Here is a 23,537-nt window from a genome sequence, read left to right as displayed (position 1 = left end):
CACCACATGCATCACCATTCTTTACTTGAGACTCAGTGACCATTAGAATTTCAGGATGAACGTCAATACTAAGCTTTTCCTATTCATACTTTTACCACAATACAACCAATCACTGAGACATTCCTCCTTGGAATTCTCTTTTAGATGCATAATATAATTTTCACATCATACTTTTTCATCCATCCCATCTTTAAATAAATATCACACGTAACAGTAAAACAATAACCCCACCTTTGAACACGACCGAACGTGAAAGATCAACATAACCTATGAACAAGACCGAACGAGAGAGCACTCCCAATATGAGAACATGACCGATCGGTCATTTAGAGAATAAGACTCAAGCAGGAGTCGAACACTTGGACTTATATCAAGCACTTATGATTTAGAACGAACAATATTGTCTTAGACCAAACACTATTAACTTAGTACAAGTACGATATTGAGCACTAGTATAAGAACGAGCGCTCATAAGAGACCACACAACTCAATAATACTGATCTTTAACACTATCATAAATACTAGTACCAAACCGAGCACTATATCGAACGAGCGTTGGTCCAAGACCAAGCACTTACCAAGAACGAGCGCTAGTACAAGACTGAACACTACTGAGACCGAGCGCTATCACTAGCATAATGGCTAGTACAAGACTGAGCGCTATCACTAGCCTAACGACTAGTACAAGACCGAGCGCTAGCACTATCATAAATAATAGTATAAAACCGAGAACTATATTGAACGAGCGTTGGTCCAAAACCAAACACTTATCAAGAAGGAGCGCTACTGAGATCGAACGCTTGGTCCAAGACCAAGCACTACTAAACTTAATAAACATGAAGGAATATATATATATATATACACACACACACACAATTACGCCACACTTATTTTTAATGAAAAATAACGATAACATCTACGACTTTACGTATTATAGAATACATTAGCTAAACTGTTTAGGAAACATAAAGAAGAACTATACTTAGACCGAACGCTTACTATTAAACCGAACAACACATAACCAAATTATCACTACGAAGCCTAATACCGCTAAGCCCAAATATATGACCAGACCGAGCGTTCTATACCGATCGATTTTCTACAAAACTTGCAGAACTTCTCAACCACTTCACAAATTTCATCCAAACCCAGAATATTGCATATAACAGTCCACACCCAAAATCACCGAACATCAAATAATTCAATTTCACATACATGCATGATCATCAAACAACAGTTTCATACATCAAAACTAAGTAATTAAATTAGCTAGCTTCCCTTACCTCTTAACGTGACCGAACGTTCACAGAGGCAGAATACGGGTTCACCACTATGGTTTCTTCTACCCTTAAAGCTCACCAATTTCAAAACTATACCAGAGTAAAGGACCAATACACTATCAGAATTAAATATGGGAAGGTGATCAACTCAAGCAGCCAAAAACTAGGCTTGCATGCACAGAAAAACCACTCGGCTGAGAGAGATGAACTTACTAGTCCAGAATCTGAAACTGATCGGAGGAAGGAAAGATGAGAATTTCTTAGAGAGAAGTAAGAGCTTTTTAGAGAAAAGAAGGAAAAAATGGTTTCAAAGATTTGGAGAAGAAAGTAAACATGCAGAAGTGGCGTGAACTTTTGAAAACCCAGAATTTTATTCCTACCGTCATTCGCGAACGTAATAAATCTTATATTGTAATAATCATTACCGTCTCAAATATTGCTACATATTTATATAGGACATAGTAGCTGTGACTGTGAGCTTATATCTATATTAAAATAATACTTACCTTGAAGAGTCTAATAATAAAAACAAAAGTATAAATAATAATCAGTACTTATTTAATTATAATGCAAATATGATTTAAATAGATATTGTAATGACAAGTCTTAAATAGTTTTATTGAACCATACATTTAAATGTCTTTTGGATAAGATAGAAATATAATATCTTTTTGTAATGAACTATAATCATACTAAAGATTATTATTAATCGAAATAGTCTCACAGATAATTGAAGTTAATTACTTAATTAGATTTCTTAAGAGGTGAGAGAAAAGAAAACCTAAGGTGAATAAATTTATATAAAAAATAAAATATACTAAGGTCAAATGAGTAAGTGGATATTTTCTATTCATGCTTTTAATTTCTTATATATACAACAATTCAAGTGCTAATTGATTTCCAATTAGTCAATCCCAAGTTCCTACTCACTCGAAGACAGAAATAATGCAAAAATCATGTGGAACAAAATGTCCAATAACGGAGTTGAAATTGACATAGCGTAGCATACGGATTAGGAATTTGTCTAATTGAGAAAATCCCTCAGATTTTTCTAGATCATGTCAACAGAATGCCATTTTTTTCTGTGTTGATACGGGTATTAACTTGAATAATCGACACGTGTAAATTGTCTAAATTTCTGGCAGTCAAGTTGATTTTAATGAATTAATAAAATCACATCTAATTAAAAAATACTTTGACTAAGTGGTCAGATATTTGTTTAGACTACCAAATGCAGTTAACTTTTTTTGATCAATAAATATGTATTATTACAAAAGAAAAAAAAACCACTATCAATTTATTAAAATTTATTCTCCATATAACTTGAAGATACTTAATGTTCATGTATTATTTATTCATAGACCAAAATCTAATTTATTTAAGGAAAAGATTATATATGAAATTACATATCTTACAATATTGATTCTGCATGTGAGAATTCTGAAGAAGAGGGAACATAGTATGGGGTGTTGCTATGTGGTGCACATGGAGAAAGAAGAATAAAATTGTATTTGAGCGACAAGATTGATAGAGAAAATATACTAGAATAGATTATTTTCCGCACCTGGTTTTGAAGGAAGATATATAGAATTTGGATAAACACATTTTCACATTTCAATACAACTCAGGAAGTTGTCTGGGATGAAGAATTGAATAGAGAATTGTGTGTTGCTGAAATTTTTGATGAGGCAGCAAGGACTTTTTCAAGACTAGATGCACCAAAGATTTTAAGATATGGTTAAATGTAATCAACATTTAGTGAGAAAGTAAAACGGTAAATCAAAACAGAAAGTGTAGGGAGTGTTAAACTGATATAAAATAGAAAACATTTCACCATTTATCGTTTCGTACGTAAGCACATTTTTTATATTTATCTTAAAGTATATCTTAGCTTTATCATTGATTACGGAGACATTTTAACTTTTGCAGAGTAATGATCACCCATCATCATTATAATATATTCGAACACATCAATTTTGAAATGCATAGTTTCTCCATGTAAAGGGTTCTCCACCGTTTAGGTACAGAGGATAATCCAACTCCAAATATTCCTTCAATTTATGTGTAAATTATAAAAAATGCAAGTTTTCCAAAGAGAATGTGAGTTATTCAAGAGTGTAATTGGAATTTAAATTTAATTTAATTCTATAAAATCAATTTATGATAAAAAGATATATATATTTATTTATATATTACAAATTTATTTTATCTTTGATTCATACCGTTTTTAATCTACCTCACACACATACATATATGACAAAATATTAATAATGATTTAATAGTAACTAAAATAAGGTTTGTATTTATTCATTTATATAGTATATATTTATCTTATTCTTAATAAATATCAAATATACGATAGTGTAGAATAAAAATTTGATTTTGAGTGAAAATAAGCAAAGTAAACAATGTATAAGAAAATTCTAAAATCTTAATACTTGTAAATTTTTATTGAAAGTGGCATTATGATTCTGGATGGACTCTTGATTAGAAATTAAATGTATATCTCCCATTTCCATATTAAACTCTGAAGCATTTGTTGACCCAGTTTGTACTTTTGTGTAATTAATATTGCTTTGGAAAGAGATAAAGATCTAAAAGTCATAAAAGGATGAAATGGAATGTGATTAATTGATGACAGTAAAAAGTAGTGGTGTGATGATCGAAAGTTAGAAGTAGGTCAAGTTGCTTTGCTAGCAACAACGATCAACCACTCTTTGCTCTAGAATGTGGTAGCTGAGCCGCCTCAAAACACTTTTGCACGTAAAATAAAACTACTGAACAAGACTATTGTTCATTTGCGGAACTCTCAATATTAAGCAAAGCAAAACTCATTTAGAAGTAGTATCTGATGCGTATTTTATAGTAATAAGATTCTCCTTGTAATTTATTTGGCTACCAGAATGCAATGTATGTGTGTAACATATCTCGCAACTTGACATGCGCGCATGCTTTGGAGTTTCGACAGGAACAGAAGAACAATCTTAAAGTGATCATACGGAGAATATATGTAGAGTGAATAACCAACTCGATGATACGCAGAGACAAATAAAGGATAACAGCAAATTAATAGAATTAAAATATGTTAAAGATAGCAAAATCTAATCAGAAAATATCTTTTTTCGTCTCCTAGTCCACTTGCTAACTTTATCAATTATATATTCCATAAACTAAATCAACAGCACAAAAGTACATTCAAATAAAAAATAAAAACTCTTACACTTTACCTGTAATATGGAATACAATTCACCAAAGTTTGTTAATTTATTTACGTTAAGTAAAAAGTAACTATATAATAATGAAACTCCCATGGATAGCCTTAACTACGAGAGACTCTAATATATTAACAACTTTTTCATAAATTTTTTTTGACAATAAATCACGTATTAGTATTTTATTGGTTTGTTTAAATTTATTTTTTTAAAAATATGTGAAACAAATCAATTCAAAGTATTGTAAAAAATTGTTCAGAAAAATTGTTAAAAAATATTTTCCAAATATGAGTAACTAATTGTATATTCTTTTTTTCAATGATATAGGGAACACGCTTCCTCACTCACTAACCTTTTTATCTTGGCAAATCCAAATGGTAAAGAACATATATTGTTCAAATGTGATGGGTAACAACAAAACCTTTAATATTTTGGTTGGTTGAAGTGAGAAACATTTTTCTCACTGAGAAATTTAAATATATCAAAATATAAGATTTACAAAATTAAAATAACGAAAGTAATATGGCGAATCTTATCTGAAGAAAATGATTATATATTAGTATACATAATATAAAATATGATTGTATTATAATATGTAAAGAAAGGATAATTGTTTTTCTAAATTAGTATGTTGAGTTATATTTAAAGTCAATATTCTAAGATGGTATCAATACCTATTTTAACTAGATTTGTTATATCAATTATTATTGAATTTCTCTCTATTTTCGTTTTCAATTTTATCGATGTAAAAGAGTACAAAAAAATAATATATTATTATTATTATATAAGCTATTTGATAATTATTTAATTGTAAGTAAATGGATAGATATAAGATAACTATCATACATTTTTATAACATACTAGTAAAATTTGCTTTAAAAATGAAATACTTCTATAAAATTATTAATAGTTTTCTACTTAGAAGTTTTCATTTGATAAATATTTAGTTGACATGGGTTTTATCTTCCATCGTCAGATAATATGTATGTTGTAAGGGTTCAATCTCGAATGAAATATTTTGATGACTGTCATTAGTGTGAAAACATTACTACTTGTGTAGGTTACTGTTCATTTCTTCACCTAACCTGACTTAACAATATAAGATGGATATGGTAAATATCACAATCAAAAATTATTTTTATGAAAAAAGAGAAAAATATTTTAAAATGTCAGCCATTAATTACTGGCTACCTACCAATTCAAGATTCATGGACGTAGCTAGGTGTGAGTCATTTCGCCCTCATAATTTCTCAGTTTGATCCTAATCCACTCGTTTTTCAGAAATATAAAAATTGGATACTCTATTCCATCTTGTATTAAGATGCCCCACATACATATTTATTTATTTTTGTAAAATTAAAAAAAAAACAAGAAAATTGCAAGCTCAACTTTATAATTTAAATTTTATAATAATCTAATTATTATAATTACGTTGTGGATGAGTATCTATGTCTCTAAATCTGATCTCCATCTTATCGTTGCTCTATTTTCAGAAATAAAACATGGATATTAGATTCCAACTAAAATTCAAGGTTGTTCCTGTCACGCGATACTCAATGTCAAAACAAGGTTGTGGCCATCTAAGTACAAACATATGGAACAATTTGTTTGTAACTTTGAAAGATCAATTTTCAAGTATAAAACCAAAACATACATTTAGGTATAGAGACTTATTATATGTCAGTATTTGCTATATTATATTTTATCTTCGCTTATCACTAACCGACACCATCTGTGTCCATATTTTTTAAGACGATTAATGGTGCATAACATGTTTGGACTGACTTTTCTGTAAGTTCTTTGAAAAAGAAAAATGAAAAATTCAAATTAATTTCTGTTAAAAGTAATTTATGCATGAATTAAATTGTAAAACCTTTCTTTAAATATTTATCTGTAACTTGCACAGAAGTTAATATTAATTTATGGAAAATTTAATTTTGATGTTTTCTTCTATTTTTTTCTCTTAAAATTATAGAAAATTTCGATTAAACGTACTTATATGTAGAATATTTATACTACTTACAATGTGAGTATGATGTATGTCTCTAAAATAATTTTTTATTTATTTATATAGGAAGAAGTACATTCAGTGAGAGTGGTAGGAATGATTAGAAAGAAGTACATGACAATTAGCATTTGGTGAAAACTAAAGAAAGGAAGAGAAAATGTGTAAGAATAAAGGTTGTTTAACTAAAAAAATAATAACTAAAAAAATTAATTATAACTAAAAAAAGAAATAGATGGAAAAAGGGAATGAAAATTAATAAATAACTAAAAAAATGTCATTATTTATAACTTTTGGATATTACATTGGCAATTATTCTCCTGGCCCTACTCAAATCGCCATCACTTTATTTTCTGGCCCAATGTTTAGGATATGATATACACTCCCCCTTCATGATAAACGCCGAATACAGTATAATTTCATCAAAGTAAGCCACATCACATGTATGTATGTAACTTGTATAAACAGTCATATACTTTTGTAATTTCAAGTAAATCATATACAAATTACATGAGTATGATTATAATAATATCTATTTAAATGAACAATAATACATATCACGAGTATATATATATATATATATATTGTATAACTATAGGTTAGGTGTTTCTATACATCAGTGATTTATACAACATAACGACGAAGATAATCCAAACGAGCTGAATGCTTGAGCTTCATAAGAGCCTTCATTTCGTGCTTTCTAACCATTTCCCTTGATATATTCAAGTTCCTAGCAATTTCTCCCAATGTTCTGTCACCCTTCCCATCAAGTCCAAATCTCTGTCTGATAACTAAGCTCTCCTTCGGCTTCAGGGAATCAAGCTAGCACAAAAATTATATGTCAGATTAGTTGACAGTGACAATATGGTGTAATCGAATCAGATATGTATAATAATATATTACTTGGACAAAGAAAAATAGATATGTTACTAATTCCCAACTGAAAAGGGTTCTATGGAAATTCTATATACTCTTCTTATGGATTAGAGTTTATTGAAAACCAAAAATATCAAATAGGAATGAGAATAAGATGACCTACACAAATTTGATTTTCAACAAATTTCAACAAATGAATACACATTCAAAGAAGTATACTGGAAAATGTATTTATAGCATTTCCCTTTCCTATGTTATAAAAGATACCAATAGTCTGGTGCCTATTAGTCAGGATCGTCACCGAAGAGAAACCCGACAGGAATCATGAAAGAAATAAAAAATACTGTTGACAAGAATATGATTATCATACTTATTTGAACATATGGCAGTGTTAAAACTTGAGTTCTGAAAATTTTCAAATTTCATTTATTTCGCAGATTTCATTGAACAAATACAGTTATGATCATAGCATACTTCAACAGAATGAGAAATGTGGGATCAAATAATGTCTCAAGAGATTGAGTAGTTACCACATCATCAAGAGCAAGCCGTAGTAGAGCAGGTTGCTTACTATTATCACCATTAACACCATCATTATCAACGACCCCGTTAATGAACTCCTCTTGTGTAGTTATATGCCTCGAGTTCAGCGAAAGAATGGATTTTGATGCCTTCATTACGTCATGGTATCTTTCCGGAGATATTTTAGCTCTTTCTATTATTTCTTCCTCTGTTGGTGACCTCTGAAGCTCAATTGTTAACTCAGTTTTAGCTTTTTGGATTTCTGCTCGAACCTGCTCAAAAAGAAATGGAGAACTTACCCAAAGTTGAGACTTCAACACCTAAATTCTACTTAATTTTATATCCAAGCCTTTCTAAATATATTGTCTATATAAAACAATCCTGGATTATACCTTCAAGCAACCACAACAAAAATGGTTGATTAGGAATTACAATTTGTTGACATTGAAAACAAAGTATGATGATATATAACATGGAAATAAAAACTAAAGAAATAAAAGCCATGAACCATATGCTGCTAAACAAAACACTAATCACCATGAATAGTGAGAATGCATACCGATTCAAGTCCAAACGGAACGCGTGTGAAGCTTGAGAGGGTCATTGAACGAGTGATAGCATGTCTAATCCAAAATAAGCTATATGTTGACAGCCGAAATCTTCTGTTCGGTTCAAAGCGATCAATTGCTGTCATAAGCCCCTTAACTCCTGCCTGACAAAGATCTTGAAACCTAGAGCCACTTGCAAAATCTGAAAAATATTTGTTGATAACGAACAAGACAAGCCGGAGATTGTGCTGCAAGAGATATGATAAGTTACACAACAAACTGACAGTAATTTCATCTTCATACGTTGAATTTTTTTTCTACAGTCATGCCGTGAAAGAACTTAACAATTCGAATTACCTTTATGAGTTTGTTTCTTGCAGCTTGACCAACCTCCAATGCTTTCTTTACATGAGCAGTGTTCATGTTCGTTGCATCGGCTACTTCACTATCAGCAGGTTCTCTTTCTAGCTCTTTCTGTAAACCTTCTTTCACTTGAAGTATTGTCTGAAAAACAAACAATTATGACTTAATGTCTGCTACAGAAGCAAATTCTGAGTTTTCCTAACATCTTGAATTTGACAAAGTTATCTAAGAATGGAATTAAATCCTCGAACCCCTGCTACTTGGGAACCAAACAAATCTAAACTAATAGTTCAAGAATAAAAAAATCAAAGTATGGGGACAAAAACATTAGTTGTAATTTACTGATTACCTTCATAGGTTGCATCAATTTGAAAAGCCAAGCATGCTCTGAAGAAGAAAGAACGGGAGGTATTTTCATTCTTCTCCAGTCCATACCTACAAAATCAGTTGATGCGGAATAGTCCCGAATAAGTTCTTCAATCTTCTCAATCCTATTCTTTCTTTTATTTCGAGTGGGAACGACTTCATCCCCGTCTGAGTTCCTCTTTAATGAAATCCGCTCATCAAGATTCAACCGTTTAGCTTTCTTGTTCTGGTTTCTGACCACCCTATCGTCGTTTACATCCTTTTCTTCACAATCGTCAGCAATCTTCTTCCTTCTCCGGGAGATCCTTTTGATTTTACCATCTATACATTCTGCATTATCAGCATCAAAAGCAGGGCTGAGTTTGTAAATATTTTCAAGCATAGCAGCAGCTTCATTATAGTCGACATCCAAGGAAGAAGGAGAATTTTCCTCCGCAAAGGCAACTCTTTCTCTCTTAGGTAGTTTGTTAGCTTTCCCTATCTTTTTCTTCTGCGTCTTGGTGGTCGCAATGGGCACAGGGATTTTCTCTTGAGTTGCAATCAAAGCTGAGTCATTTTGTTTATCCCCTTTAAATGCTATAATCAAAGGTCTCTTCAGACGATTACAGGAAAAGTTTGTATTCAATCCCACTGGAGTCCTCGCAGCTGAGCTAGAAACAGTCACAACTCCCATACCAGGTTACCTAATAATCTGCGTTTAACAAGAAATGGCAAGTTTTTAATGCTAAAGATCTTACACCATCATTAACTTTGGTTCACAAGTAATCCTTACTGAGAATTATCAATCAGTTAGCACATTCTCATGATTAATCATTATACTACAGCTTAAAACATGTATACCAAAATAATAACATATGGACGAGTAAACTTACTGCTCTACCAACCATCAAAAACTTGCCACGATATGATATGATGAAACAAAAGTAATGGAATCAAATGAACAAGTAAATTAATATATGTTCAAAGACAGAGTGAGACCATAACGAAGAGTACCTTTGATCAGCGAGAAGCAAATGAATCCAGATAGAGGAATCTACAGAGAAAAGTTAAAGGATTTGAGTTTTTCTGTATTTAAAGCGAAATGCGTAATTAAGATGACCACAATTTTGGTCTCCGAAAAATCAACGGCCAGGAATTAGTGAGAGTAGAATATGCGGTTAGTGATGGGAACACGTTAGTGATGACGTGGCTAAGGTATGAAGAGGATTGTTCTGTGGAGCTTAAGGTTGACACGTGGATAGCTCCTTCTTGAGGCGAAAAAGATTTCGCCACTTTTTTGTGGGATCGAATTCAAGAGGCCTTTTATTGAATACGTAGCGCAATATCCACCATCATCCTTGCCATTTGCATTTTAACTCGTATATTTAAGTTCCATATTTACGAATAAGTTTTTTTTAAATTGTGAAATACAGAAAAAAAAAATGGAATTAAGAATACTCGACAAAAATAGGTCAAGAAGTTTATGATTCATCATGCTTGTCATCATGGAGCAAGAAACTTTATGAAAAATAATGACATTTTTCGAAGATAGTGTTTTGATATATATATATATATATATATTTTCATGGTTCAATAGTTGTTTCTAATATCTTGAATTGAATTTTAGTAATATGGAAGTTTCGTTATAAGTATTTAGAGATCATAATGAACTAATCCAACAAAAACAATTTTGGCAGTATTAACAAAATTCAAAAGAAATTGTCAACATAAAAGGATAGAACATTGTCATTTGTAAGACGAATATGTTTTATAAAATCTGTTATAATTATTTTATCAATTTATTATTTCTCCATTTATAAAGTTCCAAAAGGAATATATAAGTTTATTAGGAAATTAAAAAAAAACTTTTTTTTTCATAAAATGAAGGTAGGAAAATAGCTTGAATAAAATGAAAGAGTTTACGTAAATAAAAAATAGGAAGAGACGTAAAAGTATTGAGTTCTTTAATAAAACTATATTAACCAAATGAAAATGGAGACCAGATAAATAAGAAAACGACCTCTATAAAGAAATTTTGGAATCAAAACATAAATCTTGGAGAGGCTTTTCGAGAAAAGTAAACATAGATTAATATGGTGAAAAAATTTAAAGAAGGTATGCGGGAAGGAGGGAAAAGGAGATAGTTTCACCAAAATATAAAATGGAAAAGTAGATTCAAAGCCTAAGATAAAATTATGGGAAGATACTTGATTAGGACAAGATATCATAAGCCTTAGGCTTATAAGACTATGAGAATTCCATAATTAAGAATAGAGTCATAAAAGTGTTTGGAAAATGAGAGAATGATGAATGAAAATGGAAGGTAACATGAAGAAGAGAATGGTTTGAGTGAAAATTGTCAAAAGTAGACGAATTTAAACAACAATAAAGAAGGAGGATTTGGAAAGATGAGAAAGATACATATTCTGTTAAATTTGGATATGAAAAATACAAAACACTTGTATTGAGGAAAACTCTTATTTGTACAAAATGTTATGGAGTGTAAAGATAACTGTCTCAACCAAATTTTTGCTTGGAGAACAATTATGAATAAAGTATCAACAATGACAAATCTTAGGAAGAGAGAAGTACAATTAAATGATTTGGAGAACAATCATGAATAAGGTACCGACAATGACAAATCTTAGGAAGAGAAGAGTACAATGAAATGATGTATCTTGTATATTGTATGGGTTGGAAGAAGGGTGTGTGAATTAAAATTATAAATAATATATGGGATTATAGGAATAATATAAGGTTTAGAGAAAGAAAAGTGGATGCAAATAAAATATTTACTTTTGACACAACTAAATGTTTGGTTTTAGATAAAACATAAAATTAATTGTTATTTTTTCTATTCTGATTGAATTCTTTGTCCAATTCAATACGTTCAATTTGTCACATAAAAATATAACCTTAACCACACGTTAGAGACTAGTAGGAAACACAAATCTCAATCTATAAAATTGGAGGTAAATATCTTTTTTCTGCATTCTAACCTGACTTGACTTTTAGTGTGAAGCTATGTTTGTTTTTAGTAGTAAATTTAGGATTAATATGAAACACAATATGGATGGTCCAACAATAACATAGAGATACTAAAAAAGATACTAAAAAAAATGCAGTCATGCAACAACATGCTCCTTTCAAGCTACACCAGGAAGCAACAATGGAGAACAAAAGTTATCCAGTTATGACAAGTACTATAGGTTGATTTACATCAAGTACACAGATATCATAATTGGTTTTTGATGTAACCATGACTGCTTTACATTACATTAGATGTAACATGTGACTATAGTCTGTTTTGGTACCTTGAACATATAATACTGTCTTGATAAGAAACAATGAGATTTCATTACAAATGTGTTGAATGCATATTTAGATATTTTATAATAGTGTTTAATATATATATATATATATATATATATATATATATATATATATATATATTATTTATTGATAAAAAAAATCAGAATATAACCTGAAAAAGCCCTTGAATTAATCAACAGCGGAAAAATCTAGTTGTGATTCTTGGAAAGAATTCGATTCCAATGTTAGTAATTACTAACTGGTAATTTATTTTAAAAATTATTTATTATTTATTTTTTTATTTTGATAAATACTAAATTATATTATTTGTTAAATAGGAATAATTAATAAGTTATTATTAAAATTATTAAATTCTTACAATTTTTAATTTTGTTATCTCCACAGGAATGAACTACTTCTCCTATCTTTGTTCAAATTTAACGAAAAACAAATTACATTGTTCTTTTAAAAAATATTTGTGTTAAAAAATGTTAAATCTACATTTTATCTTTATAAAGTTTTGGTTTTTTGAACTATCATAATTCATACATTCTACTATATAAATTTGATAAAGGAGTACACATAAGTCAATTAAATAAAAAAATTAATTTTGGTTACTTTTACTATGTGTTAAATTAAATTTATTATATTTAATAAAAATATATAAAAGAAAAGTGGATACAACTTGTGTATATAAACTTTAGAATTAAAAAAAAAGAGACGTGTAGCTAATTTAACCTATTTTCTGCTAAAGATTTTATCATCATAATTCATTTTGGATTAATTTTAATTATAAAATACTTATGATATTGTACACTATATGATTCTTTTATTGAATAAAATTTGATTAAAATTAGATAAAAGATTGAAAGAACTAATTGTCACAATATATATCTTGAAACTATTAGAATAATGTTAATTTCCTGCTAATTTTGTCGTGGAACTTTTTTTTTGCAAGAAATTCCTGAGAAATTTTTTGCTGGTTCACATTTGCAAGAAATTCTTGTGACTATTTCTGTGAAAAATAATTTGCAGTAAACTCATAAATAACTCTGCTAAAAATAATCCGTTAAAAATCCTGGTAAACCTTTTTCCAAGATGTATTCAGCAGGAAAAAAAATGTTAAATTTATTATAACTTGGTTAAATTTTGTTAAAGAGTATATTAGAGGCAGAATTTTATGAGCCTTGTATATTATAAAAGAAATTATCTTAATTAATGTTCTGTTGAGTTGATGGATTGAAATTCATTAAAATTATATCTAAATAATTGAATATGGCTATGTTAAACCTAAACTCGCATTCACATGCTCCTTCTTTTAGATGTTTCTAATTTAGGTATGTTGATTCTATCTTTTCTACTATCATCCGTTCCACTCCTTATTTTTCCCTTTCAAGATTTTTTGCTCTCTCCCGCGCCTCTATGATCTCTTCTCATGTACTTTCCTTATCTCCAGGTTCCAAATTATTTTCAAATTCATGCCTTATTTTACATGTTTTTGTTGTGATTGTTTTCATTAAGCACAATCATTTTGCAATATTATCTTTATGTTATGAGTGAGTTGAAGACGGTGCCTTCCACATGTTTGATGAAATGCAACACTAGGACCACTTCTCAGTTGAAGTGAAAATTGCTACGACCACAGTTAGTAGGTTGATGCATGACACCTAAGTGTTGGTATCCTTCGTACTTCGCCCGTGTTTGGTTTAAAAACATAATATAACATTTTGTGGAATTCATGTAGATAGAACATAATATATTTGTGGTTTCATTTTTACTGTCTTAAGTGACTAGGAATAATTAGATCTTATTGTTCAAGCTCAATATTGGAGGTTAAAGGTATTATAATAAAGGCCCACTGGTTTAAAGGCCCACGAGAGATAAAAATATCTCGTGTTTAGAACCTGAGCCAAGAAAGGCAGTGCTGGTCCGCGAGGAGAAGGAGCACGAGGCTCACTGGCAGCATTCAGGCATGGCTTCTGGAAGGAGAGAGAGCAGATCGGCGGAAAGGCTTTATCAGAAGGTATGAAAAAACTGAACTTTCATTATTACTGTATTGTGTAAGTTTCTATGATATTACAGGATGGGGAAAAACCCTAACCTTTAAATAAGTTAGGGAAAAGGGGGCGAAAACCAAACTCCTAACAGATTACTACTCCTAAGTAGTAATCCTAACAGATCTTACTAATAACAAACATCAATAGTACCAATAGGACAATACTAAAAGGTCTTTTTCAATTGATTTACTGTGTTAATATTTCATTGTTAAAAGTCTTTGTCGTTAGATATGTAAGATAGCATCAACATCATTAATTAGATTGCAACACTGGATTTCATATTATTAAACGTAAAATACACTTTTAATGTAAGTGTAATGATCTAATTTTTTTAAATAAGGTTAATGGTCTACTTTTTTTTTTTTTTATAACACGTGCATTTTCTACTATTTTGACTTGCAGGCGATTGTAGGTTTCAAGATCTGCCTCTTACATGAGGATCTGTGTCTTTCATTGAGGCTTTTCTAATGGTAATATCTCCTTCTCCTTTACCCTCTTATTCTCTCTGTCATGTGTTCTGATATCCTCTTCATTTATTTTCTATATTACTGATATTTCTGTCATTATCAATCTTTATAGCCTTACGATTTTTTAAAGTTTCTTTGTCAGTTTAAAATTAATATTTCGGACATTACCATTGTGTTTGCTTCTCCCACAGTGGTGAAGATTTTGAAATTTGTCATTGTTTCTGTTGAGAAATTAAGTTGCTTACGAAGTGTATGCTGAAATGCCTACATTCCTAATGTTGAATTATTGAGTCCTAGTTGGTTTCTGATGTACCGCAATGTAACCTTGCTAATGAAGAATATCCCTGGCAATCAGCCCTATGTGGGATCCACGTTGCCCAGGGTACAACGTATATATGTATGTCTTTTTTGCTAATATTTTTCAGTTTGTGTGTGTTCCCTCTAGCTTAGAATTCATAAACAATATCCGTCATAGTTTCTGAATAATAGGGCAGTTTGTAATGCTTTAGCTGTTTAATTTGTTTATAGCAGTGTATTTGTAATGGAGGAGTTAAGTTTGGAGATCAATCCTACCGTGATATATTCAAACCTGCAGTTTGGTGACCAAGATGGAATAGACTCTGATGGACTTCTTCAACATCCATTGGGGATTATGTGTGGAAATGATGGTGAAATTTATATCACATATAGACACAATCACAAGGTAGACAACTCACACCCAGGTAATTTTGAATTGCCATGGCTCTGCCATGCGATATATCTTATTGAAAACACTGACTGAATTATATAACTCACTAACGTATCTCAGTTCAAAAGGCTTTTTTGCTATGCAAAAGTACGGGGGAGGATTCTATATAGCCTTACCCTTGCATGTCAGAAACGCTATTTCTGGATTTGGATCCACGACCAGCTGAGTTATATATATGCACGCACGCACACACACCAAGAAAAGAACGAATTTTTAGAATAAGTTACATGTTCCTTTTGTCTTTGCATACATTTTCCAATTTCTGTCATTGCTGAAATTTCCAATTCTTGCTGGTCATCCGGCTGATTTCTATGAAAATTTGGGTGTCGGGCAGGTTTAAACTCTTTTAAACATTAATTAGATACTTATTTTAACCTTTTATGTCAAATTTTTCGAGGGTAGCCAATTCTTTTTCTACATACCTTATTAGGTCATATACGTGATTTAATTCTAAATACTATCGAATACTCAGATTTATGTCATCAAACTTATCTTGGAGCTTTGGAATCAAACATGATACACCTTACTCTGACACAATTTAATTAATTGAATGGTCAGACTTTAGTTCCATTATCCTCACTGACTGAATTTCCTATTCTCCTTCCTGTATGTTTTAAATTATCAAACTAAGAAGCTAGATCTTACTAGTAAAAGAGTTAACAACATTGCAGGAACTGGAAAAGCTGGTTTCAAAGCTGGAACGGCTGTAAAAGCTTAGGCTGGTAAAATGTTCTATGCCGTTTTAGATAACATGAATAATAATACATCTTTATAGACAAGTATTTAAACATGTGTATAAATTAAGTTGTATAAAATTTAATGTAATCCTGTTAACATTTACTTATGATTATTGATAACTTATTTTTCACTGATAGTAAAATATTTTTTTATTTAATCTTAATAGAACATATATCTTCAAATTTAATTGTAGGTCAAGTTAGACTTTTTAAAAAATACCTACAACATATAAAAACAAAATTAAATTTGCTTTTTAAACAAATAAGCGTGCCAAAATTCTGTCTCAGCTTACATTTATCTGTCCCTTATTACTACTATCTTAGTGTGAAGGGAATGTGTAACTATATAGATGAGTACAAATAAAAAGATTCCATCACTCCTAAATGTTTTTCTTTTCCAATCATCTATTTTATTGTTTCAACATAGAGTAAAGCTAAGAGATAAAGGATTATTTTTGTAAGTATTTTATATTTGGTATTTCTTGTTTTCATTATTTTTTTTGGTTTTGCTTTTATAATAAATAAAAAGCATTATTTAAAATGAATTTAAGGGTGTATTCACTTTAGATGATTGATTTGGGAGAGAGTGAGTGAATGAATTTGAGAAAATTTGAGAATGAATTGAATTTTTTTTATGAAAATTAGTGTAGAATTTGATTGATGTGATAGATAAACAAAATTGTTTAATTGGTAGAAATTAAAAATTATCAAAATGTTTCTAGTTATAAAAGTAATATAAAATAATAATTGTTGATGTTATATATAATTCTAAAAATATTTATAAGGAGAAAACAAATAAAAATTAATTTTAAATTTAAAAAATGGTAATATAGTAAAATGAAATAATTAGTTTTAGAATATAATATTTTTTAATATAATTCATTGTCTAGTGGTTTGTATTTTTTTGTTATTGTAATGAATTTAATATTTATGATGAAACAAATAATTAATCTAAGTTACAATATTACATGACTTAAAAAAAGTGTTAACATAATAAGATACAAATATATTTCTCATAATTTATGATGAAGTTGTTTTAGTTAGGTTTGTAAGCAACCTATTTAAACAATATTGTATTATCATTTTTATTAGACATATTGTATAGAATGAATTTGAAAACAGAATCTCGAAGGACCATTTGAATAAGTTATCATCTTGAATGATCATAGTCCTTAATAAATTATTAATTTCTTATAAAGTATGATTAGATAATTGAGTTGTGCCTATTAATAATGCATTTCGACGTTCCATGGCTTGTAGTTGTCTTTGAACAGTTGCATATAGTCTTCTTGTTTTAGTATTTCCTTTTTCCAGTTTATTAATTATTTGAGAATTAGTCTAATTTACAATTCATTAAGGTGACATTCACAATAAATAAAAGTATGATAACTATTGTGAAAACAAGTAGAATTGAAATATAGTTAATGTAAGAAATTAAAGACATAAGTTAATAAAATATAATAAGTCATGTAATACAATTATCGAAAAGTAAATAACTTAATTATCTAAATGGTGTAGAATTAAGTTAACATTATGGTTGAGGTTAACAAATTGTCGACTCATGTTGAGGGATAAGTTGGTCAAGTTATCCTCAATACGCTGAACCCGCTCTTGCATTTATTCCATATCCTGTATTCTGTGTTGTAATTCTTGTATGTCTTCCACATTTGAGTCATCATATTAGGATTTAAAGGATAGGAAGGAGGTTGCAAAAGGTGGTCATGTTGAAGACTATGATGTCGTGGTTGCTCTTTGTCTTCATTATCATAGATGTCGTGCTGCCAAACACTATTGAAGTTTACAATGTTCAACTTCTTCAAAAAATTAGTTGAAAAATGTTGTCTGATTCCAAATTAAGTGTTGGCATTTGCATCAAGATGTATTCTACTATATTGTATGATTTTGGTTATCAAGATATCGGATGGTAAAGGTGTGTCTCCGACCATGTGTTTAAGCATATGTCACATGATACAATGAGGTCAATTGATAGTTATATTATTTTTAAGCACTCATAACATAAAGATATATTTGTGTAATAATTTTACAAAATTTTCAGGTCATGAAGTCAATCTATGAATAATAACATATGCAGAAGTCTCATTAATATTCAAACAACTAACGGTTTTAACACGTTGACCATGCATTTCTAGTTTGACCATAATAATCAATGTCATCTCCTGATCATAGGGAAAGTCATATGGGATATTTGTAAAATACAATTTTTGTCCCTCGTACTTGAGATAAGCAATATTCAACTAATCAGATGAATTAAATCTAATTGTTCTCTTGTTTATCTCACTAAGAAGATATCCATTTGCGAAATCTTTAGTTTTGAATAGAACACTTTGATCAAATCTAATGTCACAAAATCTACTACTCCTTGAAATACAAGGTGATGTCGAAAATATAATTATGAGGTTGGAAATGATTCAAAATTCATAATTTTTGTAACCATTATATTTCTTGTGTAGAAATTAACAGTGTAGTGTTCCATTTGATGACTATTACTAAAGAAACGAAGCTAATCTAATACTTATGCAACAGATGGCCATATATGTAAGAGCTTCTGTCTTAGTTGTTAGTTCTTTTTCTTTTTGACTTTTTTGTTCTTTTGGATGATGGTGATGCCATTTAGCAATAACTTTAACTAAAAAAAATAACACAAAAAATGTCATAAGAATAATTGAATATTAATAATAATATTTTAATTTAGAAAATATCATAACCATTACAAGAACATTGAACAATTGTAAATACCAACAATATTAAATTACAATACAAATTCACCTAAGAACTAAGACTATTAAAGTGTTGTAAATGTTGTATTGCAAAATATTTGCTTCCTTAGATTGTGGGTGTATAAGACTCGGATGAATGCCAATTTTGTAGAATAGTTTTGGCCAAACCGTTATGTGCACAATAGCCTTCCAAGATTTCGTGCTTTTAGGGTCTTTCGTAAGAAAGGATGTTGCCAATGTTTTTTTTTTAATTTGCAACGTTTATATTTTGCTTACAACGTTTTAATTTATTAAAAAAATCTTTTTCTTAAAAAATCTTTTGGATCATGGGCTTGGTTCACCAGCTCTATAAATAGAGCACTTCATTCACTCCAAAAATATCATCAGAACCAAAAATATCATCAGAAACTAAGAGAAGATAAAATGAGAGAAGAATAGTTTCTAATGATGTTTTTGGAGTGAATGAAATGCTCTATTTATAGAGCTGGTGAACCAGATCCATGATAAAAAAGATTTAAAATATCTGTCAAAGTATCTTTTGAGAAAAAGATTTCTTTAATAAATTAAAAGGTTGTAAGGAAAATGTAAACGTTGCAAATTAAAAAAAGATGCGTTGGCATCATTTTTTCTTGCGGAAGACGTTGGAAGCACGAGACCTTGGGAGGCTACTATGCACATAATAGTTTGGTTAAAACCATTCCACAAAATTGACATCCATCCGATTCTTCTATGTCCACAATCTACAGAAGTAAATCTTTTGCAATACAACATTTACAACAATTTTTAAAAACCTTGAGGCAATGTGTTAATGGGTCTTTCATCTTTATATAGTGCTTTACTTTCTTATTTCTATCTAATGTGGGACTTAAACTCACTTTGATTCCCAGCATAAAGACACAGGTGGACTCAGTCATCATCTTACATAACTTATTCCATCTACGATGTGGGGACAATCTCATTAACCTTTTTGTGCAAGCATGATTTCCATAGAGGAAATCATAACATTGATCCATAAGGCTTTCATTTGAATTGTTCATCGCACTCAANTTGAGAGCTTCAGCTCCATAACTCACATCTGACTTGAGCGTCGGAGTATCTTTGCAGGTACCTCCCCCTCCTTTGGCGAGTATGAAGAACAACAATGATTGGAGAAAAGCACGCGTCCCAGACAACCAACAAGCAACCCAGACAGTCAAGAGCAACAAAGACACACAGGAAAATGTACACCGAAACATTTTGGCGCCCACCGTGGGGCCGAGTGTCATCTCACAAAAACCGCAAGAGGAGCACTCGGCCTCGATGAATCACTTTCTCGGACAGAGCTACTCCATCAAATCGCTGCATCGCCACCAAGATTCTCCTCCGCAAGCCGTGACGCCACTGTCATTACCAGATAGAATGACGCCTCCAGCGGGTTTCTCTCCTTCTTCCCCCGTGAGCCATTGATGCCAGTAGACATCAACGAAATCACTCCCCTTTGTGGGTCAGATCCAGTGCAAAAACATGCTTAAATTCATCATTCACCTCCCTCAAAGATGGTGGACAAATGAGAGAAAACTTCTTCCACTGCCTCTTTGAATCTCGACGTCGTCATCCCAGTCTTTCCTTCCATTTGGAAGATACAACAATGTCATGAAAGGGCTGCCGCCTTCATCGCCGCTACTGCAAAGATCAAAACCACAATTCCTAATTCCCCAAATTCCCAATTGCCCCAGAAATTGCAGAACAACGGGAACCCTAGATTCCCAAATCGCCACCAAGCCAGGACCACCACCATTCGTTGAGCTCGTCGTCGGCCACGGAATCAGGCTCCCCTTTTTCTCTTCTCCTTACGCACAAGAGGGATAACCTTCTCCTCCATGAATCGCTTCTTGGGCGAACTCAGCCAGCGTGCCCACCGTCAAGACCATCGTCGGCTTCACCAGGGCTCTTACCCTTCTCCTTTCTCGCGTGCGAGGTTCTCTCCGCGCAGCATCTTCGCCATCATGGACAGAGTACAGGCTTTGGAACATCTGGTTGCCGCTGCAAATGTAGATCCCGCCAGTATCCTGCAGCAAACCGTCTGCTATGATCAGTCAAATTCTTTGAATTTCTCTGTTTCTTGGGGTTTTGCTATCCAAGTTTATCAAGGAAATGAACTTGTACCTGACCTCCTTTCGGTGCAGAGAACTTTTGTTCCATGGAGGAGGGGTAGTAAAAGTCAATGCCAATTTCATGTTTAACACCAGAGATTATCTTAGAGATCTTTGTAACAGGCCTTCAGTATTTTTCTTCAAAAGCGCGACATCTCATAAGGATACAGAGGTACACCAGAAATCCCTAATTTCCCAATTTTCACAAACCCCAATCCCCAACGAGAAAAACTCTAACCAAGATCGCACAATCCGCAAACCTAAAACCCTAAATTCCCAAATCAATGACGAGCCCTTTCGGCGCTCCAGGACTGCCGCATTGTCAGACCCATTCTCCACGTCTTCCGCAAGACTCGCTCTATCCACGCCTCGTTCGGTTCTGCCTCCACATAATGGCCATTTCACATAACGGACGTGCGGCTTCAAGCGTCCAGCAATCGGCCTCGCCTTCGTTGACGAACGCTCGACAGTCAATATATGGACGAGCGTTCGTAAAACAATTTCAACGAGCGCTCGTCCATCCATTTCAACGAGCGGTCGTCCATCCATTTCAACGAGCGCTCGTCCATCCTGTTCAACGAGCGTTCAAACACTGCTCGACACTCCACTTGGTTTAGGTCGCTCGGCAAGCAATGGGACGAACGTTAAAACCATCCCCGACGTTCGTCCACTCAGTCCCCAACGTTCGTTCACTCCGTCACAACGTTCGGCCATCCATGGCCTCCACACTCGGTCAGCAACGTTCGTTCGGTCCGTCACCAAAGTTCGGCCATCCATGTCCTCAACCATTCGGCCATTCGTTTCAATAGCGTTCGGAACTTCGATCATCATTGACGTTCGGTTCCAAACGTTCGGCCTACACCGTTCGTCACTTCGTCGGCGATGCTCTTGTTCAACCTCTGTGCGTTCGGTCACTCGATCTCTCTAACGTTCGTCCTGAGACGTCCCGCACTACGCCTCGCCGAACGCTCTGCCTTTCAGCTTCAGGGACGCTCGACAATCGATAGCTACGAGCGTTGCAACCTACTTGTCGAGCGTCCAAACCGTCCTCACGTTGCTCGACGCTCCATTTGGATTCGGCCGCTTGACGCCAACGACGTTCGTTCTCTTAGGGCAAATCGTTCGGCCATTATATCTCACGGACGTTCGGCTTCGAGCGTTCGTCCCTACGTTCATCATTGGCGTTCGGTCTCAAGGGCCCAACACTAACTCACTGATCATTCGGCCATCATCCGATCACTCGATCTCTCTAACGTTCGTCCTGAGACGTCCCGCACTCAGCCTTGTGTACGTTCGGACTTCGGTTTCGAAGACGCTCGACAATCCAAGCCTACGAGCATTCCTCGATGCCAATGCCTACGAACATTCCTCGACGCCAATGACGTTCGTTCTCTCGGTCTCAACAACGTTCGACCATCCGTCTCATCGACGTTCGGCAGCTGGCCATGGACCGTATGGCCTCTTATTCGAACGCTCGACGATAACGCTCGCCTTTCTTACTGCGTACCGCTCGACCAAACTTCAACACGAGGGATCCAACATACGGTCGTCCTTAACCGATCGTTCGGCTCAATTAGCGTTCGATCATTCGACCAAAATGATGCTCGATTATGGAGCGTCCCCTGACGTTCGGTCTAGAACGTTCGGCTCTTCGCTCGTAAGTAACTTTCGGTCTAGAACGCTCCGCGCTTCGCTCCTCATGAACGCTCGGTCACTGCTGCTCGACAATACATCAACACGATCACTTCAGCGTTCGAGCACCACGGTCGTTCGGACACCGCTCGACGGTCCATATCAACGAGCGTTCAGAAAACCAATCGACAAGCAATGGGACGAACGTTCAAACAGTCCCCGACGTTCGTCCACTCGGTTCCGAAGCGTTCGACCACTGGAATGAATAACGTTCGTCCTCGCCATTCGGATTCAAGCGCCAACGCTCGACACTCAATGTGGACGAACGTTCAGACAGCAGTTCGTTCGTCCTCGCAATTCGGATTAAAGCGCTCGACAATACCTGTGTACGAGCGTTCAAAAATTCAGCCGTTCGGGCAATAGCTTCCTTAACGTTCGACAGCTCCCGTAGGAAGCGTTCGGTCATTCTGCCTCAAGCATCCAGCATTCGGCCTAATGAACGTTCGGTCACCAGGTTTGCAACTTGACCAAACGGTCTCACCTATATGTTTAATATTATTTCT

General features: G+C 32.9%; 1 protein-coding gene and 1 long non-coding RNA gene across 18 annotated transcripts; one reads left to right on the top strand and one right to left on the bottom strand.

The window, feature by feature from the left end:
• Window positions 1–6,949: 6,949 nt before the first annotated feature.
• Window positions 6,950–10,269, bottom strand: LOC148198896 (RNA polymerase sigma factor sigE, chloroplastic/mitochondrial-like). Of its 2 annotated transcripts, none has more exons than XM_088111416.1 (6): window positions 10,166–10,269; window positions 9,156–9,863; window positions 8,801–8,947; window positions 8,455–8,691; window positions 7,904–8,167; window positions 6,950–7,319 (listed from the first exon to the last, which is right to left on the bottom strand). In XM_088111416.1, exons 2-6 carry the CDS (start codon window positions 9,843–9,845, stop codon window positions 7,122–7,124), a joined length of 1,536 nt encoding a protein of 511 aa, XP_087967542.1. In that variant the 5' UTR covers window positions 9,846–9,863; window positions 10,166–10,269; the 3' UTR covers window positions 6,950–7,121. The 2 variants fall into 2 exon arrangements, with proteins under 2 accessions (XP_087967542.1, XP_087967543.1); XM_088111417.1 differs by lacking the exon at window positions 10,166–10,269 and adding an exon at window positions 10,045–10,124.
• A 3,515-nt stretch (window positions 10,270–13,784) lies between these two features.
• Window positions 13,785–16,224, top strand: LOC148198895 (uncharacterized). 16 transcript variants are annotated; one of them, XR_015785470.1, is made up of 4 exons: window positions 13,785–13,800; window positions 14,283–14,486; window positions 14,923–14,990; window positions 15,519–16,224. It is a non-coding gene; the product is annotated as an uncharacterized LOC148198895 (long non-coding RNA). The 16 variants fall into 16 exon arrangements; XR_015785474.1 differs by having other exon boundaries at window positions 13,786–13,800; window positions 14,296–14,486; XR_015785471.1 differs by lacking the exon at window positions 13,785–13,800 and adding an exon at window positions 13,805–13,919 and having other exon boundaries at window positions 14,303–14,486.
• The last annotated feature ends 7,313 nt before the right edge of the window (window positions 16,225–23,537 follow it).

This window comes from Vigna umbellata, chromosome 4 (assembly GCF_029865625.1).
Source record: "Vigna umbellata cultivar VRB3 chromosome 4, Vumbellata_1.0, whole genome shotgun sequence".
Classification (NCBI taxonomy): domain Eukaryota; kingdom Viridiplantae; phylum Streptophyta; class Magnoliopsida; order Fabales; family Fabaceae; genus Vigna; species Vigna umbellata.
Note: the sequence above shows the minus strand (reverse complement) of the source record. Positions and strands in the feature narration are given on the sequence as shown.

What these genes read in the sequence shown, in the direction of transcription:
- LOC148198896 (XM_088111416.1), bottom strand. Translation starts at nt 9,845, where the DNA reads ATGGGAGTTGTGACTGTTTCTAGCTCAGCTGCGAGGACTCCAGTGGGA. An exon ending in AATTGATGCAACCTATGAAG is followed by an intron (nt 8,948 to 9,155) that starts GTAATCAGTAAA and finishes TTTGTTTTTCAG; the next exon opens with ACAATACTTCAAGTGAAAGA. An exon ending in TTCCGTTTGGACTTGAATCG is followed by an intron (nt 8,168 to 8,454) that starts GTATGCATTCTC and finishes CTTTTTGAGCAG; the next exon opens with GTTCGAGCAGAAATCCAAAA.